Consider the following 18,725-nt stretch of genomic DNA (forward strand, 5'->3'; position numbering starts at 1 on the left):
CCCTGGGGGTCCTGGGGAAGAGCAGCTCTGTGGGGATTTTGGAGACTTTGGTGAGAGCAGCAGAGAAGCCATGTGTGGAGATGGCCTGTTTGGCCTGGGCTGGGCCTACAGGCTCCCTCAGGGCCCACAGGGTCTCTCCCATCCATCCATCAGTGCAGCCAGGATACTGCAGCTCCAACCCAGCTCTGCCACTAACCTGGCCCGTGGCCTTGGGCTAGTCCCATCCCTTCTCTCATCCTCAGTCTCCCTGCCTGTGAAAGGAGGACTGGGCTAGACGTTGTCTCAGTGCCTTCTGGCTCTGGGGCCTGCTCTGCCCTTTTCCAATTCATCGTGGCCTTGGCGCAATTGCAGGCAGCAACAGAACATTGCTGGAGATAGACTCTTTGAGTCAACAAACAGCTTCAAAGTCCTGGTTCCCAAACTGCATCCTCAGCCAGCACCGTGTCACCCTGGGCAGAACTCCCCAAGTCCCTTTCCCTGGCCGTATAAGGAGAAAGGACAGAGACTTGCTGCCACAGGTTATAAGCACAGGACTGAGGAAAAAGCTCCCGTCTCCTAGGACCTCAGTGACTAACCAGGAATGAGGAATAAAGCAATAAATCAGATGCCACTTACCACCTCCTCAGTGTCACACTGCCCTGCCTCCCCCCAGTGGGGCTGGGACACCTGAAGGGGGGGCACTGGTGGCCTCCTCCTGAGCCTGAGTCAGCAGAGCCCCCTCCCTGAGACCTGCCTTCAGCCCCTCCCCTGCTGGACCCAACTCCAGTTAGGCAGGAGCACCTCCCCACAGCCCCCTGGTCCTGGGGGCCATAGCCCCTGGCTGATCTCCTGGGCCCTGATACCCTCTCCTTGCCCCCAGTCCCCTCCCACCCAGCTGGAACCATCTTCCCAGAGCACAGCCACAGCCCACTCTCCCTAAACCTACCCATTCAAAGCTCTCTGACTCCTAATCCCCTTGCTGGCTTTCCTCTGGGGGTACTGTGAGTCTGTGTGGATGGGCTCCATGGCTTTCCCCACTCCTCTCTGCACCTGGGATGCCATGGCCTCCATGTCACCTGAGATACTTTTCACCCTGTGGGTAGGAAGTCAGGGTCTACCCAGTATCTACGGGTTAATCTCAAAATCTGCCTCCTCCAAGCAACCCTCCCTGATCCCTATTCCTGACTGAGACTGCTCCCTCTGATGGACCTCACAGCCCACTGTCTGGCTGCTGGAGCACCTGGTATGATGGTCATTTCTGCAAACATCTTTCCTCCCATCTAGTGAGGAAGTTTCTGGAGGGCGGACCTGGAGCCTCAGTCCCACACACAGCCCAGCACAGTCCTGGCAAGCAGCCAGTGTTCATCAGCATGTCGAGATGAACCAGAAAAGAGGCTCATTGGATGGGGGTGGTGCTGACCAGTGCTCAGGCCCCAGGCCAGAGGACAGATGAGAAAAGCCAGGCTGATGTCACATGAAACTACAGCTGCTTCAAGAACCCAGACAGCCGTAGCATTATACATGGACTCTGGGGTCACACAGACCTGGGTTTGAATCTTGCCCCTCTCGCTTCTTGTGTGGCCTTGGGCAGGTTGCATAGCCTGCCTGGCACTCAGTTTCCTCATCTGTGATATGGGGATGGGTTGTAATGCCACTTACAGAGTCTTTGTGAACATTAAATTAGATAATAGACACAAAGTACCCAGTATGGTTTTGGCTCATGATAACCTGCTCAGGAAATTAACTCTTAGAATAGCGTGTGAATCCCCTAGATCACCTTCCCAAGTAATTCTAGAAGTTAACAACTTCAGTTTACATCTGTTATCTCCTTAGAAGCAGAGATTCTTATAATCCCCATTTTACAAGCAAGGACACTGAGGCTCAGGGAAGTGAATGTTTTTGAACCAGGGTGTTCCACTAAGGTAAGAGCAATGGTTAGCATGGGCTCCATCTTGGACTCTGGGGTGGGTAGCGTGTGGAGGGAAGGGGCAACTCCCTGGCAGCTGCCACCACAGTGACCTGAAGCCAGTGCTCCCAGTCTTCTTTGGCTGACATTCTGCCCTGGGAGTTAAGTTTCAGCTGACTATGGGTAGACCCTGACCTCCTGCCAGGCCAGGCTGGGATTCACATGAGTAGCCAATCCCAGGGCCTGGCCCAGAGCTGCTGCCAAGCCTGCTGCATGCCTTTGTTCCATCTGCTCTGCCCCTCTTGCCTCCAATGGTGCAGAGTCAGCAATGGCTAAGGGAGGGCGCAGAAGGGGTAGGGGTGGGGATGGCCTGAGAATGAGCGAGGCAGCAGCAAGACCACCGGCACGCGAGAGATGCAAGGAGTCCGATGCAACAAATGCACGTGACACGGCTGCTGCCAGCTCATGTGACTGCTTTATATAAACTAGAAAAAAGTGCCCTCTCTGAGTGAACAAAGCCCCATACTGAGGCACACAGCTCGGAGAGTGGATTCCGGGTTGGATTTTGCTCTCTGCTGCCTCATTGTGCTGTGAACAATATGCACGACCATCCAGGGCAAACTTCCTTACCAGGCACCCTTGAAGGGCGAGGTCCTGAGCTGGGCACTGAGATAAGGAGATGCCTCAGACAGCACCAGCTTCTGGGAAGCTCAAGGGAAGCCAAGGTGCTCGGGGAGCCCAGAGGAAGAGGTATCTAACTCTCTTTGGGCAGAGGTTTGGAGGAGCTATGGCAGACTAGTGGGAGAAGATAGTAATAACCCGGATCTCAAAGGAAAAAAAAAAAAAAAAAAGCCCTGATGCATGATGTGCCTATTTGCCAATTTCCATAGTGTAAATACTCCCACCTACCATGAGCAATTCAAGGCACTGATGTGCCATCGTTGGTCTCGGGAAGAGATATCCACAATCAGCTCTTGCAAGCTGGTTCAAGCTGTCTCTAGAACACCACTAAGATAAAGAGAAGCCTCAACTAAACCCAGAAGGCAGAGAAGAGGGTAGAGGCAGGGGAGGACATTCCACGAGGAGGAAAAGGAATGGAGGCATGAAAGTGAGTGGGGAGCAAGTTGTGAATGGTTTTGAAAGGGTTATGGTTGGGGAAGGGACAGTCGAAGTCTTCTGGAGATTGGTAATGTTTCGTTTCTTGACCTGGACAGGGGTTACATGCCTGTTATGATTCTTTAAGTTATGCATTTAAGTTTTATGCAGTTTTCTGTATGTTTGCCATATTTTACAATAAAAAAGTTAAAAACTTGTGATAGTCTTACTCAAGTATAACCACTGTTTAGAATTTTGTAATATTTCATTCCAATCTTTTTCTCATGCATACATTTATACAACCATTCAGCAAAAATTTTCATGTAGTGGAAAAAAACAACTGAGTCCCCATTCATAAAAAAGAAAGCATTTTAACATCAAAAGCAACATGCTACACTGGAAGAAGTGCGAGTTTTAGAGTCAAGGAGACCTGGATTCACATCCTGCTTCCTAAATGCTGACCCTATGACCCTGAAAAGGGGGCTTATCTTTGGCCTGTCTGGACTGTTTTCTGAAAACTGAGACTGATGATACCCACATTCTGTAGCGTTGTTGTGAAGATCAAAGATGATGGATGTCAGATGTGTAGCTCAGAGCCTGGCCCACAGGAGACCCTCAACACATGTAACATATAAGATATTGTTATTAGCATCCTCTTAGAAAGTCAGAGCTGAAAGAGTGGCTCTGCAGATAAATGACTGACCCATAGAAGTTACAGAGAAATGGTAACTCCATAAGAATAAAGACAAACTGGAATTTGCTTAGAGAGTAATCTGAATGGTGAGGAAACTCAAAAGCCCCACTGAATGGGGGTGAATGAAGAAAACTGGGGATTTTAACCTGGAGAAGGAGAGCTTAGTGGTTCATGAGATCTGTGCAACAGATGTCCTGGGTGAAGCAGAAAACAGAACTAAGCCCAACAAACAGGACTTACAGGGAGCTGACTTCTACAGGATATAAGGAAGAATGTGCTCATTGCCTAAGAATGGAAGTGGTGATGTTGGTAAGGAGCGTGTCCCCCATCATGAGAGGGACTCAAGCAGAACTGGAAGAGCACACAGTGGGAGCGATGAAGAAGGAAGGTGAGCAGGATAGAGGGTTTGAACTTTGGGGACCTTGGAGGTGCCTCAAAGCTGGGCTCTGAGCTTCTATCATCAGCAATCTCAGCTCCGTTCAGCAGCATGGGAAAACTGCAGGCCGGCGAGCTGCATGTAGTAACAGACCTGAGGAGACCCTTGCCCATCTCACCTGGTTGTCAATTTTCAGTTCCACCAGAGAAGTGTTGTATGGGAGGGCTTCCACCAGGCGCAGGATCCCAGCTCCAGAAATGAAGTTGGATTCCACGTTCAGTGTCTTCAACACCTTGTTCTCCTTGAGCATCTCAGCAAGGGCCTTGAAGCACAAGAGAAAGCAAGGATACCCATGAGTCACCCTGAGCAAGGCTGGGGGCCCCTCTGGGTAGGTCCTAAAACACCTAGGGGAACAGGTGATCCCCACCACGTCCTTCACCAAGCACAACTCTGACAGTGTCTCTCCTCTCCTGCAACCCCCCATGGCTCCCGATCCCCCACAGGAGAATTCTATGCTGCTTAACCCACATCCAAAGCCTCTATGACCTGGATCTACTCCCCTGTCCAGAGTCAACTGTCACTGCTCCTCTTCAGTGGGGCTACTCGCAGCTCCCCACGCCCGCTCAGTGCTTTCCCACTTTGTCTCTGCCCTTTCTATCCCTCCCACCTGGAATTCCCTTCCCTTTCTGCTTCCCTGTCCAAGCTCTGCCCATCTTTCCAGGCCATTCTCAATGCCCCTTGCTCCAAGAGCTCTTGCTGACGTTCCCCAGCTAGATGTAGCCTACCCTCTCGAATCCTCATAGAATGGAGCCGTACTTCCCTCATTATGGACCTTGGATTCCTCCGTTCGGAGTTGTTTTCATACCGGCGTTGTCTCTGCCATTAGACTATATGCTCCTGGTGGGCCGAAAAGGCATCCTATCTATCCCATGTTGCCCACAGTACCCAGCACATAGTAGGCCCTCAGGCATTGTTCATTGAGTGACCAGTGGAGTCTCGACCTCCCGTACATACTCCCCACTTGTCTCTTTATTGCCCTGTGGAAATTCCTTGGAGACGTGGTTTTCTTCATCTGAGCACTACAGAGCAGAAGAGGGAAGCCTGGGAAACCACCCACTGGGCAAGTGACCAGGGCAAACTGGAGAAGAGGAGCTTAGGTGGCCCCTAGCACGTTTCAGAAGAACTCAGCCAGGGGGTGTAGATGACAATCAGAGCCTCTGAAGGAAATGAGGTAATTAGCAGTTGGTGGAAACGATGTGTCATGGAGGAAAAAAGACACCAGCAGCTGATAGGACATACTGAGCAGTGGGCCCTGCTGCCTGAAAGGACGCTCCGAGCCAGGAATGCCTACCGCATTGCCCCGGCCTTGCTGAGACCTGCCGAGAGGCTAGCTCCCAGAAGCCCTCTGTTTTGAAATCATCACCCCCTCCTCAGTGCCCTTCACTTCAGTGTGCCCCTGGGATGGCATGTCAGCTTTCTCTGTGATGGTGTCTCTGACTTGGCTGGCCCTCCTGAGGGAAAGGACCCAGCCAGAGTCCTCTCTGTATCCTCCACCAGAACCCTCCTGCTCCCAGGAAAGGCCTGGCCTGGCTTAATCAAATCTAATTAAAAAACAAAAAAAACCAAAATAACAACCAGTAGGCAATCCGTCAGGCTGATCCAACTGGACATGCCGGTGGCTGAGCAGGTCCTGGAGGCCCTGTCTTGCCAGGTGTTAACTCCTTGTATGCTGGGTCCCAGTGAAGAAACTGGGGCCCAGGAGAAAAGCTAAGGCAGGCAGTGGGGGCACTGACAGAGCTCTGGCAGCCTGATTTACCAACTGGCCCAGAAGCATCTGAGTGTTCGACATGGGCATACTGGTATGCACGGGCTGATATCAGCTGTTGGTCTGGCAGAGTCCATGCCCAAAAAGCATTTATGGACCTGAGCTGAGGGCCAGTGTGGACGTGCTTGGTTTCTGATCCATGACATAGTAGCATACAGGGCATGTGGCTTTGCCAGCTGTGTTCCTATGGGCAAGGAACCATGGAGATCTGAGGTCAGAGGTCATCAGTCCAGAGGTTCCCCACTGACAGCAATGAGAGACTGTGAGCTATTTCTATTATTTCAAAAATATGAAAGAACGCTGTCCTACCTATTTTAAGAATCAGAAAAAAATTGATTGCTACAGAGTGGTTAATTACTAGCCCTGATAAACTAGTTTCTGCCCTTTTTGCAGGAATCTAGCTTTGCAGTAATCACACTGTACTGTTATCCTTTAGTTGTCTGCTTGGCCAAATGGACCAGAATCTTTATAAAAGTGGACGCTGAGACTGTTCAGTCACAATTGCATTCCAAGAACCTAATTCAGTGTTGGGCACAGAGAGACTCTTAATACATACGTGCTAGATGTTTAAAAAGAAGAGTTGATGGCTACTTCAGAGTAAGTACAATTTAGTTTGATCAGAAATATATTTTGAGACTTGGTAAAATAAAATTGATCACTGGGACCTGCTGATGAAACCATCGTTTTTATTTTTTTTAATTTTTATTTATTTATTTATTTATTTTTGCGATGGAGCCTCGCTCTGTCGCCCAAGCTGGAGTACAGTGATGCAATCTCGGCTCACTATAACCTCTGCCTCCTGGGCTCAGGCACTTCCCCTGCCTCAGCTTCCTGAGTAGCTGGGATTACAGGCATGCACCACCACACCCAGCTAATTTTTATACTTTTAGTAGAGACAGGGTTTCACCATATTGGCCAAGCTGGTCTCAAACTTCTGACCTCAAGTGATCCACCCGTCTCGACCTCCCAAAGTTCTGGAATTACAGGTGTGAGCCACCGCACCCAGCCAAAACCATTGATTTTTAGAGATGGAGAAACTGAGGAACAGGGAAGGGCAGGCCCTTGTTCTAAAATGATATGCCGAGTGAAGACAGAGACAGATGTAGGGGTCACGTGACTGCACTGGAATTGCAGGTCCACCCCTCACTTGCTATGTGACTGGACAAAACAAGTCGCCTGACCTCTTTCAACCCTAGATTCTTTAAGTGCAAAGTGGGGAGACCTGCACATCTGAGACCAGAGGTGGTTGTGAGGATTGGCCAGGATGACGTGTAGGTGGTGCCAGGTGATAGCCGTTCCCTCTACACCCCCTCATGGCTCCTGGTCCAGTGCCTTCCACTGTACCACATAGAGCTCTTTGTTAGTGGGATACAACCAGTCCTGAGACCACATATTTCAACCCTTCTGTTTCAAGGCCCCCTATCCACAATGCAACAGAACATAAAGGTACATACATACGCCACAGGGTCATTACTCCGCGTCCCCACGATGCTGAACTTCTTCACATACGAGTTTTCTTTCAGGGCTTCTGCATATGCCTTGAGGGTGGGGATGGGGATATTCTGCACAAAGAAAGACAACAGAGAGAGTGATCAGAAGCCTCACCTGGGACAGGCTGAGGCAGGTGGATAAGCCTGGATCCTCGCTGATTCCTGGCAAGTCTCTGGCCAAAAAGCTGAGTGGGCAAAACGTTCAGGCTTTGTCCCAGATGACTGAGATTTGGGGAGAACTTTCTAGTAAACAGATTTAGAAAATCCTCCCTGAAATTTTCACATAAGACCTGTAACCTCTTTCTTTGTGCACTTGGGGGCCAGAGAAGAGGCAAAAATTAAGGTATGTAGTATTGTGCAAAGAGCTAGGACTGCAGGTGTGGGGAGGGGCTGGAACCTGGCTTTGGTCGCAGTGATCGGCCATGTTTCTGACTTGCTGTGTGTCTCTGTGAAAGCCTCTTCCCCTCTCTAGCCCTGTTTCTGGAAAACAGGTAAGGGGGTTGCATATGATGCTCTTTAAGAGACGTCTACCCCAGGGGGTCTCTGCTCCGGCTGCACATCAGAGACTCCTGGGGAACTTTTACAAAATGGTGATGCTTGGGCCGGCCCAGAACAACAGAATCAGAATCTCTAGGGTCAGGCCTGGGCGTTGGTATGTATTTTTTAATCTTCTCCGGTGAAAACCACTGATCTGGTTAAACAGGCTCACAGTGCAGAGGGGAAACTGAGGCCTAGAAGAGGCTGGGGCCTCACAGGGAGATTCCATCCCTCATGCGGCCCTGAGGCAGCATTTGCTGCCAGCATGCAGCATTCTCAATTGGGCCAATGTCTCCTACTGGGCACAGGAAAGCAAACATGGCTGTGTTTTTACCAATCTCATTTCAGAGCGTCACTTTAGCTCCCGTGGGAGCAGAGCATGGGGAGGCCAGGTGGGGGTGAACACTAGGGCGTAGGTTTCCAATCTGATGGTGCTGTGGGGCTGGCAGCTGCTTAAAAGAAAGTGGAGAAGGAAAGAAATGGAACAGGCGCATGGGAGGCTGGCTTCTAGCCTTACCCTCACCCCCTCCCAGAACTAATCCGCTGTTCTCCGGGCAGAGCAGGTGGGTGGGCAGCTGCATTTGTCTCTGAATTCTTCCTGCGGCGGCCTGTTCAGGGTGGGACTGCCTGCCTACCTGTCCCTCCCCTACCCTGGGATCACATAAGGAAATGTCCACAGAGAAAAGGGCAGACAGCTTGGGATATTGCTTTACACATTTTGGCCAACAGCTCCCTTCTGTGGCTGTAAAACGAGGCTGAATATGAATGTGATACAGCAGCAGCAATGGTACAGGGGAAGGACCTGCCCAGGGCCTGTGTTACCCCCGAGCCTAGTGGGCACTGGACTTTTCCAGCCTTGAGATCCCGTGCAGCAGCGTGTGTCTGACTCATGATTTTATCTCGGAGAATCTCTCAGTGTTTTGAATAACGTGGCAGGTTTCCAGATTGAAGCTGGGTTGGCCCATGCTAAACATCTGGGCCTGGTATCATCCTCAGAAAGAAACCAGGACTGCCAGATGCACTTGTTTACACTGCCCACCTCTCTTAAAGCCTCCCATTTGCAAAGGTTTTGTCCCTGTTCCTGATGCAGAAGCACCTGGAGTCCAAATAGGACCCTGTTTACTCTGCACAGCCAACCCTGGACCACTTGCGTTTGGTCCTCCCTCCCCCACCCACATGCAGGTAAAGTGAAATAAATGGACCTTACCCGGATATTATTGAGGTTAACTTCTTCAAGTTTTGGGTCGTTGTTCTTTATCCGTTCCAGCGTTTCCTCTACGTCTGTTGAATTTGGTTCTTCGTCAGGCACAGGCTTGTATTGTGTGGGTTTAATCACGCCTAGAGTGACCGATAAAAGGGAGGTGGCTCACAGAAACAAGGGGCTCACTTTCTGCCAACACAGAGATACTCTGGAAAGGAGCGTGTGCAGACTTAGGGCACATGAAGGCTGCACATCGCAAGGACTGGGTGGGGGTAGGGGGCACCACTCAGAAGAAGCCCCGCAAGGGAGCCAGGAGGCTGGGGTTCTGCTTGGACTCTGCTTTTGACGTCCTGCAAGAACTGGGTGAATTACTGACACTCTCTGAACCTTGGGTCTTCATCTGTAAAGCAGGGCTAGTCATTTTACCAGGGCTCATGACCTCAGTGGGCTCCTGGGAGGCTAAGAGGAAGCCCGGATGGGAAAGAAATGCATCAATCTTCCAGAGGGAGGAATAATTATATTTTGGCAGCCTCATTTCTGTTTGGGGCCAAAATGCCAGCTTTGGAACAATGCAGTGGAGTAATTAAGGCAATGCAATATTGGCATATTGGCACAGGAAAGGACAAAAGGGCTCATGAAACAGAGGAGGCACTTAGAAACAGACTCATGTGGATGATAAGGGCTGGGGCCCAAACCAATGGTGAAAGGATAAATCTTGCAAGGAATGGTGTTGGGTCCACTGGATATCAATTCAAAAAACTGAAAGTTTGATCTCATCCCACAGCACACACAAACATGAACTCCAGGTAGATTAAGAAGTTGAATATAAGGCCAGGTGTGGTGGCTCATGCCTGTAATCCCAGCACTTTGGGAGGCTGAGGCAGGAGGATCGCTTGAGTCCAGGAGTTCGAGACCAGCCTGGGCAACGGTGTGACCTCATCTCCATACAAAATAAACAAAATTAGCCAGGCATGCTGGCATATGCCTGTAGCCTCAGCTACTCAGGAGGCAGAGGTGGGAAGATCGCTTAAGCCCAGGAGATCCAGGCTGCAGTGAGCCAAGATTGTGCCACTGCACTCCAGCCTGGCTGACAGAGCAAGACCCTGTCTAAAAAAAGAAAAAGTTGAATATAAAAAGTAAATCTCTAAAACTTTTAGAGGAAAATATAGGAGAACATTTCTATAATATTGGGATAGAGAAGGCCTTTGTAAACAAGACACAAATCCCGGGAGACTCCAAGGAAAGGATGAACAGATTTGGCTACATAACATGTTAAAACTTCTGCAACGAGCCAGAGAACATCAGTGAGTGAAGGAAGCAAGAAGCATGAGGTCCCTCCTGGGGGCGGGCGCATACTCACTGTTGAGCCCCTCCTTGTTCATGATGGAGCTGCTGCTCAGGGCCTGGTAGTACTGCTGGTTGCTCATGAGCGTGTGCATGCCCAGGATCGCTGCAGGGACAAGGGAAGGGCTCGTGATGTGCCTCTGCAGACAGAAGAGCCTCCTAGGGACACACACCCAAACCCCGGGAACTCTGGGTCACAGAGGTGGCAAGAAACACTTGCACGAAAACTTCAACATTTTATTTTACTTTTACTCTCCCCTCTATTGATGTGACTCTGAAATCCCCAGCCCCAGCCCAGGCTGCTCTGCCCCTGGCCTCTGATTCCCTGATGTCCTGCTGGCACATCCAGCTCAACGTGGCCAAACCAGAATGGCTCTTTCCAGCGACAGCCTCTTTCTGTAGAAGGCTCTCTTTCCATCTTGTCATCTTGCCTGTCCCTCAGGGTAAAACCTCAGGGAATGTGGCACCTTCTCCTCACAAGCCCATTTGACTGTCCCAGTGTCTTTGAGATCCGTCTCCCTCCCATCCCATCATCTCCGTCCTAGTGGAGGCCTGATCATTCCCTGGCTGTATTGTCACAGCTGTGTCAACACCGGTGTCCTGGTCTTGGCCTTTTCCTATCCTCTACCTCCCAGCATGCAGCACAGAGCAGTTGGAAAGATCTTTCTGGAAATGCCAACCTGACCTCATTGCTCTCATGCTCAGCCATTCTTTCATCCATTCATTTTTTCAACATGTAACAAGGCCCACCCCAGCATTGTGTGCCAGGCTCTGGTGGGGACAGTGGAGAATAAGAAAGACTGGGTCTCCGCTCATGGAGCTGAAAGTATGCTGGGGGAGAGAGGAGCCAAGCGAGTTTCCGCACAATGAAAAACCAGTGCAGGGTATGGCGAGTGTGGCAGAGGAAAAGTTCAGTCCTAAGACAGCATAAAAGAGGAACTTAGGATGGGAAGGAGGAGTAAGTGTTGGTCAAGTTAAGAGAAGGGCTATAGACCATTCTGGGCAGAGGAATGCAGATGGTAAAGACTTCAGAGAGTTCAGAGAGTGGCAGGCCAGTGAGGGAAGAAGGTCAGGTTGGCATCTCCAGAAAGACTTTTCCAGCTGTTCTGTGCTGCACATTGGCAGGTGGAGAGTAGGAAGAGGCCAAGGCCAGGACACCAGTGATGACACAGCTGTGACAATCACTGCTGGGGGAAACAGGATGGAAGCTCGATATGCGGCGGTAATAATCACAAGCATGGCAACGCCACCGCTCTCACTAAGCACATACTTGGTGCCAGGGAAGACACTTTGTACCCATCATTCCCAATTTGGTTGCACATTGGAATCACTTGGGGATCTGTTGAAATTCCTGATGCCCAGTCCCACCCCAGACCAATTAACCTGAAATATCTGGGGGTGGAGCTCAGGCACCTGCATTTTTAAAGCTCCCTGGATGGTTCCAATGAGCAGCCAAGGTTGAGAACCATTGCCTGACTCTCCCCTCCTTGATCTGCCCAATAACCCTCTGGAGTAGATTTGATTCACCGAGGCAAGGTCAGGTTCTACAGGGCCTTCTAGGCTGAGTAAGGAGTTCGGCTGTCTTTTCCTAGGAACAGCCTGAGAAGCCATCGAAGGCTTGAGCAGGAAGTGGGATGGTCTGACCTGAGTTCTGACTATTGTGTTGAGAACTCACTACAGAGGGCAGAGATGGATGTGGCTGCAGAGCCGTGAGGCTGTTGCAGCTGTCCAGATGGGAGAACGGTGACTTGTAGAGCCAAGTCCAAACCCAGAGCCTGGCTTCACAGGCCCTCCCTGGGCCGGTCCCACCTCAACAGTGTTGTTGCACTCCCCCTCTCAACAGCTTCTCCGCTCCAGCTACACAAACAGTCCCTGCTCATAGCTGCTCCTGCTTTTGCTAGTGCTCTCCCTTCTGCTGGTGATTCTCTGCACCCACTTGACTTGGAATTTTAGATAAACAACAATTTTTTTATTTTTTTATTTTTTTTTTTTTGAGATGGAGTCTCACTCTGTCACCCAGGCTGGAGTGCAGTGGCACGATCTTGGCTCACTAAAAACTCTGCCTCCTGGGTTTAAGGAATTCTCTGCCTCAGCCTCCTGAGTAGCTGGGATTACAGGAGTGTGCCACCGCGCCCAGCTAATTTTTGTATTTTTAGTAGAGACGGGGTTTCACCATCTTGGCCAGGTTGGTCTTGAACTCCTGACTTCTTGATCCACCCACCTTGGCCTCCCAAAGTGCTGGAATTGCAGGCGTGAGCCACCTCACCTGGCCAACAACAAATTTTTTTTAGCTAAGTATGCCCCATTCAATATTGGGACATATTCATTGTTCTCTGAAATTTGAATTCAGTTGAACATCCTGTATTTTATCTAACAACTCTACCTCCCTATCCTTCAAGACTGGGAGTAACTCTTCCTCCTCCAGGGAGTCTTCCTGGATTCCCCCTCTCCCTCTCTAGTCCTCCCACAGCACCTGGTGTATGCATCAGAATCTATCTGGTATTAGACATAACTAGATACACCTGTGCTTCTGCTACTAGACTGTAGGCTTCTGGAGGTCAGACAAGGATATTCCCTCTTCCACCTCTCCCTGAATATGGTATTTGGCAAATATTTGGTGATGATTTTTAAAAAATACCCAAGTCATTTGATTAGATATGGTTTCCTGTTAGAGAGACAACATGGGAGCCCTTAATGAAGAGTCAGGAGACACAAGTTCCAGCCCTGACCATGCCCCTGACGTCAGTGTGACCTTGGGCAATTCCCCTCCCCTCTCTAGGCTTTAACCTCCTCTTTCCAATGAGAGGTTGAGACAAGACCAGTGGCTCTCTGTCAAGGCTGCACACATGGATCACACAGGCAGCTTTAAGACCGTATCAGTGCCTCTCTCCATTCTGGACCAACCAATAGGAACCTCCGGATTTTTTTTTTTTTTTTTTTTTTTTTTGGACAGAGTCTCGCTCTGTGGCACAGGCTGGAGTGCAGTGGCGCGATCTTGCAACCTCCACCTCCTGGGCTCAAGCAATTCTCCTGCCTCATCCTCCGAAGTAGCTGGGATTACAGACACGTGCCACCATGTCCAGCTAATTTTTGTATTTTTAGTAGAGATGGGGTTTCACCATGTTGCCCAGGTTGGTCTTGAACTCCTGACCTCAAGTAATCCACTTGCCTTGGACTTCCAAAGTGCTGGGAATACAGGCATGAGCCACCATGCCTGGCCAATTTTTTTTTTTTTTTTTGGTCAAATCTCCTCAGGTGATTTTGTTGCTGAGTGACAGTCAAAAACCACAAGATGAGATGATCTCAAAGTCCCTTCTGTTTCTCACATTCTAAGATTCTTCTCTGCTAAAATTAGACTTGCTTGTTCATCACTAAGAGAACTGGTGGGGAGAGAGGCATCTGCATTTTTTCAAGCTCTCGAGGTTTTAATTTAAGCTGCATCTACGTGGGCAACAGGAGCTGAGGCCCGAGTCAGCAGCAGGTGAGTCAGATCACCACGAAGGAGGCCCATTCTGGGGCAGGCTCTCCAGCTCCCACAGAGCAGCTCAAGGGGGTTCTGGGATGTGCTGGGGTTTCAGGCTTGGAAACACAGCTCGTACAGGTTTTGGGGGATCATATAAAAGATGTAGCCTCATATGGCTGGCTGGTGTGGCTTAAAGTGGAGAGAGGTGGAAAATAGAAAGTGCCTTTGGCACACAGATGCCAGCTTCCTGTGATGGTCTAGAAAGAGGGATGGAGGTGGCGAAGTTATAAGAGACTGCCAGGAGACCAAGAGGAAGGAGACCTGTGTTTCAGTCTGAGCCTTGGTATGAATTTTCTGGGTAACCCTGTAGTCACTTCCTTTTTGGGGGCGGGGAGGCTCAGTTTTCTCACTTGTAAAGTGGAGTGTTTGAACTGATCTCTTACCTACCCATAGGACTTAGCGACACAACAATTTCTTATGTTTTTATCCTGTTTGGCTTTTACAGTAAGTATCCAGGGGCTGGGCACGGTGGCTCAAGCCTGTAATCCCAGCACTTTGGGAGGCCGAGGTGGGTGGATCTCTTGAGGCCAGGAGTTCGAGACCAGCCTGACCAACATGGTAAAACCCTGTCTCTACTAAAAATACAAAAATTAGCAGGGCGTGGTGGCGCACACCTGTAATCCCAGCTACTTGGGAGGCAGAGGCAGGAGAATTGCTTGAACCTGGGAGGCAGAGGTTGCAGTGAGCCGAGATCACGCCACTGCACTCTAGCCTAGGCAACAAAGTGAGACTCTGTCTAAAAACAAACACACACACACACAAACAACCAGCATCCAGGGTAGCTGACGTAGACCCCCCATCCCCAACTTTTCCAGCAAACTCAAGAGGGAAATGTTTTGCCAAAACCATACAGCAAGGACTCTCGTGGCTTTTAAGTTTGTATTCTCATTCACTAGGTCACTAGCAGTTCTAAGGTTCTAAAACTTCCCCTTGACTTTGGCGTCTTAAGGACAGATAACATATATTCATTCTAGGAGGTTATTTATGTTAACAGCAGGGCTAAGAAGAAATAAAACAATTTTGCAGCTCAGAGGAAATTAGAATTCCAAAAAGGAAGGATGAAAAGGAGAAAGGAGGGAAAGAGGAAGGAAGGAAAGAAGGAAGGGAAGGGCCCAGCTAGATTTCCATTGATGGGCAGAATGCCTGGGGCTAGTATTACCTTCTGTCAGCCCTAGGCACAAAATCGCGACTTTCCCTCTCACTTGGTTTTGTGCCACACTCCACATCGCCAGGAATGAGTGACGGGAGAAAACGGCACATCAACATTGCCTGTTGCTTCATTCTTTGTAGATACTGGCAAGGCTGAATTTAGCACTGGGGAACTTGATTTTTTTTTTTTTTTTTTTTTTTTTTTAAGTCTAGATCTTCCTCAAAACTCAAAAAGGACTATTTTTGAACTCTGAAAAAGAACATTGAGTTCTGTTTCCTCTCCCTGCCTTGGCAGAGTTCACTCATTTGGTAATTCCACTCAGGACGCAGGGAGATAACAGCACACGTCCCCGGCTCCTCCAGCTGCCAGCTGCTCGGGCTGGCTCTGGGCAGATGGCTGGAAGATGTTCTCCTGCATCCCAGGGACAGGTGGGAGAAACTGGCTCCAGTCCAGGACTTGGATGCAGTTGAACTGCTCCTGGATAAGATACACCCTGCCACTGGTAGGGCAGCAGGACAGGTGCCTAAGCACACGGAAGTAGCCAGAAGCCAGGGCGTGGTCTGGCTAAGCCTGCCTCTGATAGCCGCAAGACCCCCAGGTTGCCAACTGCCCTTGGGGGTGAATGGCCCGAGGCTGTCCTATCTAAAGGATAAGTCTCCCTACCCCACTTCCTTCCTGGGTCCTGCCCCATCTGAAGGGTCCCTAAAGGCCAGCCAGCATCACCTCCCTGAGTGCGCAGAGGAGGAACTGGGAATTTTAAGTGCTTGCTGACTCCCAGCAGCCTCTGACCTACAACCCAAGGCTATGTGCCAAGAACTTAGCCCTGCCAGGAACCTGTGCACTCTGCTTGCCACCCAGCAGGGACACTTTTAATGTTGAAATCTACATGTTTAAGTGATAAAAGATTTTAAGGTTAAAAAAAAATACATGTTTCTCTTCTGTCCTCCTCATCACCTCCTGGGCCTCCCAAAGGTAAGGACTGGCTCTGGTTCATCGTAGTATACAGTAGGAGTTCAATAATGTGCACTGGCTTAATGAGCAGTTAGGTGAATGCATGAGTGATGCACCTCACCTGTGTCAAACGTGAGTTAGGAGGGCACACCTGAGCGTGCCCTCCAGGCTCCTACCATCACCAGATAGCACGCTTGCCACGCCACTCTTGCAGAGCACATGGTTCAGAGGGGCCTGCCCTCCCCAGCCCAGAACCGCTGCTCCCGCCACTCTCCAGCCCTGAACCTTCTCCGCACTTTCTCACTACTACTCTTCTGCTCCTAAGCTCTTCTCCATAGCCTTTCCCTGGTCTCCCCCAGCCCTACCCCAAGTGCCTGCCTCACACACTGTACTGATTCTGTTCAGACGCTCATTCTCATTTGTCATTTCATACTTACCTGGTGTTTGTTTAACATAGACTCTGTGAGGGTGGAAATTGGGCTGTTTTCTTACCATTCTTTTGCCAGGGCCTAGTCCAGAGACGATGGATGGCGCTGACTGCGTGTGTGAGTCAGCAAGCCAGAGCTGAGCTGATGGAAATGTTCCACCTGGGAGACAGGCCATACCGACTACAGGTGACCTGGATGACCCATGAAAAAGGCTCCAACTACCCACCACTCTCTGGTGGGCCTGCTCCGCCCAGCACCTCCAACACCATGTTCGAAGTCCAGCCTTCATCTCATGCGGAGTTTCTGAAGTCAGCTCTCGGCAGAGCACTCCTCATCAGCCACCCAGCCTGTTTTCTGTTGCCTCAGGCCAGAAAGCCTGGAACCATCTCAGCTGCTCAGCCTCTGAGCCAGCACTAGGAACAGCTGGGCTCTTGGTGAAGCTGCATCTCAGATGCAATCCCACAGCTCCGCCCAGGCCTCAGCCTCATCCAGGCCCTGCCTCCTCCATTCGCCCATCCTGCAGAACAACCCTCCTCTCCACTCAAACCCCTGCTCCCATCTAGCTTTCCCTCATGCCCCTAGTCCAAGTTTCATCTCCTTGGAGTGGCATCCATAGCCTTTCCTAATGTGACCCCCCCGGTCCCCAGCCAACTTCTCCAGCCTTGCCCATCACCCTCTGTTGCCTACCCTCTGTGCTCTGTGTCCTCCCCTACCTTGAAGGGCTTCGCTCAGGTTACACTGGGTAATGCTGCTGCACATGGTCCCTAGAATGAAGTTGCCTGGGTTTAAATCCTTTGGGCAAGGCATTTAACCACACCTTGCCTACTTTCTCCATCTGTAAAATGGGGACAGTAATAAAATTTCCTTCATAGGATTGTTTTGGTCAATAAATGCAACAAGGTCTTGAGAGCAACTCACATAGAACCTGGGACATGGTAGGTGGTCAGAAATATTCAGTCCCTCCTTCCCCAGAGATGCTGCCACCTTTCAAATGTCCAACATCCAATGACAGGCATCCAAGGTTAGCCAGTTAATACTGGTGTAGACTTACAGCTCCCCTCTCCTTCCCAGACATTGGCAGGGTATTGTATCATTACAGATAACAACAAATAGCCATGCCAACAAAAATAAAGAGAAATAGTTTCAAGAAAGCAACACAGAAACGTAGCACACGGTTGCAGCTCTGATTTGGCACAGGAACCGCAGGAGCCGGCAGTTGTGACAGCAGTCATTTGATAATCCCTTTGGGCCGCCTAATGAGGGGAGTGACGTCATGGAGGGTGATCAGAGGAGAAAGTCCAGGGTAAAAACAGCCCCAGTCGAAGTGGAGATGCCGCACCAAGGCATCAGCCACCTCCCTGCCTCACAGATTAACCCGAACTCAAGGGACCCCCTTCGGGGAGATGGTTTGGTTGAAGTGTGATACATAATATATGGGCTCAATGAAGGATCTACTGTGACTCGTGTGGCTTCTGATAGAATAAATCCCTACCCTAGCAAACTAGATTCCAGAGTTAAGTGCTACCTTCCCATCTGGGTGAAGCACTCACTGCTTCTGTACTTCATAGTGAAAAGGAAAACCATTCTCTCTCAGTCCCAACACCCTTCAAGCCATTGCCCTTTGTCCTTTAAATTCCCTGTCTCCTGAGGAAAGGGCTGTCTGGACTTGGGGTCTACACACTGGCTGCCCGCATTCACTCCTCAGGTCCCTCAGACCTGGCTTCACCTGTCACCACCCAGAGTGCCCCTTGTGTGTAGTTGAGTCTTCTCACTGCCCCTGCACATCCTCCAGTGGCTCCCCCACCCCTGCACGCATGTCACCAAGGTCATGCACAACACCACTCACAAGTCGCAGAAGGCAGCTGTGGCCGGCCGAGTCCCTGGTGCTGGTGCCCTCCCACCTCCGCCGTGGCCTCTGGTCTCACATGCCTCTGAGTCTCCTGGTCAGCCCCGAACCCTCACTCTGTCTCTGTGGCTCCTGCATCCGATTCTGCCCATCTTGATTTGGCCTTTGGTTCTCAGCTAAGTTGTGGCTAACTGATCCACATTCTAGCTTTGCCCCATTTCTATGACTTGGCCCCCCACCCCCACCCCCCCACTGCCAAAGGCTTCTACGAGGGCCATGTATTCTTCCTGGAGCTTGACAACACTAATGATGCTCAAATCTCTGTCCTGAATGGGAACCCCCTGTAGCACTCCAGACCTTCCGATACAACTGACCCCACT

At 50.3% G+C, this 18,725-nt stretch overlaps 1 protein-coding gene across 1 annotated transcript in view; it reads right to left on the minus strand.

Moving 5' to 3' along the window:
• TMOD1 (tropomodulin 1) overlaps positions 1 to 18,725 on the minus strand; it is a 69,762-nt gene that overhangs the window by 20,898 nt on the left and 30,139 nt on the right. The window contains exons 4-7 of the mRNA XM_050762210.1: positions 10,464 to 10,553; positions 9,110 to 9,240; positions 7,330 to 7,437; positions 4,229 to 4,372 (exon numbers count right to left, since the gene is read on the minus strand). Of these exons, the coding sequence (XP_050618167.1) occupies positions 4,229 to 4,372; positions 7,330 to 7,437; positions 9,110 to 9,240; positions 10,464 to 10,553 (473 nt within the window). The remainder of the gene's footprint in view (positions 1 to 4,228; positions 4,373 to 7,329; positions 7,438 to 9,109; positions 9,241 to 10,463; positions 10,554 to 18,725) is intronic.

The sequence above is a fragment of the Macaca thibetana genome, chromosome 15, assembly GCF_024542745.1.
Source record: "Macaca thibetana thibetana isolate TM-01 chromosome 15, ASM2454274v1, whole genome shotgun sequence".
Taxonomy (NCBI): Eukaryota; Metazoa; Chordata; class Mammalia; order Primates; family Cercopithecidae; genus Macaca; species Macaca thibetana.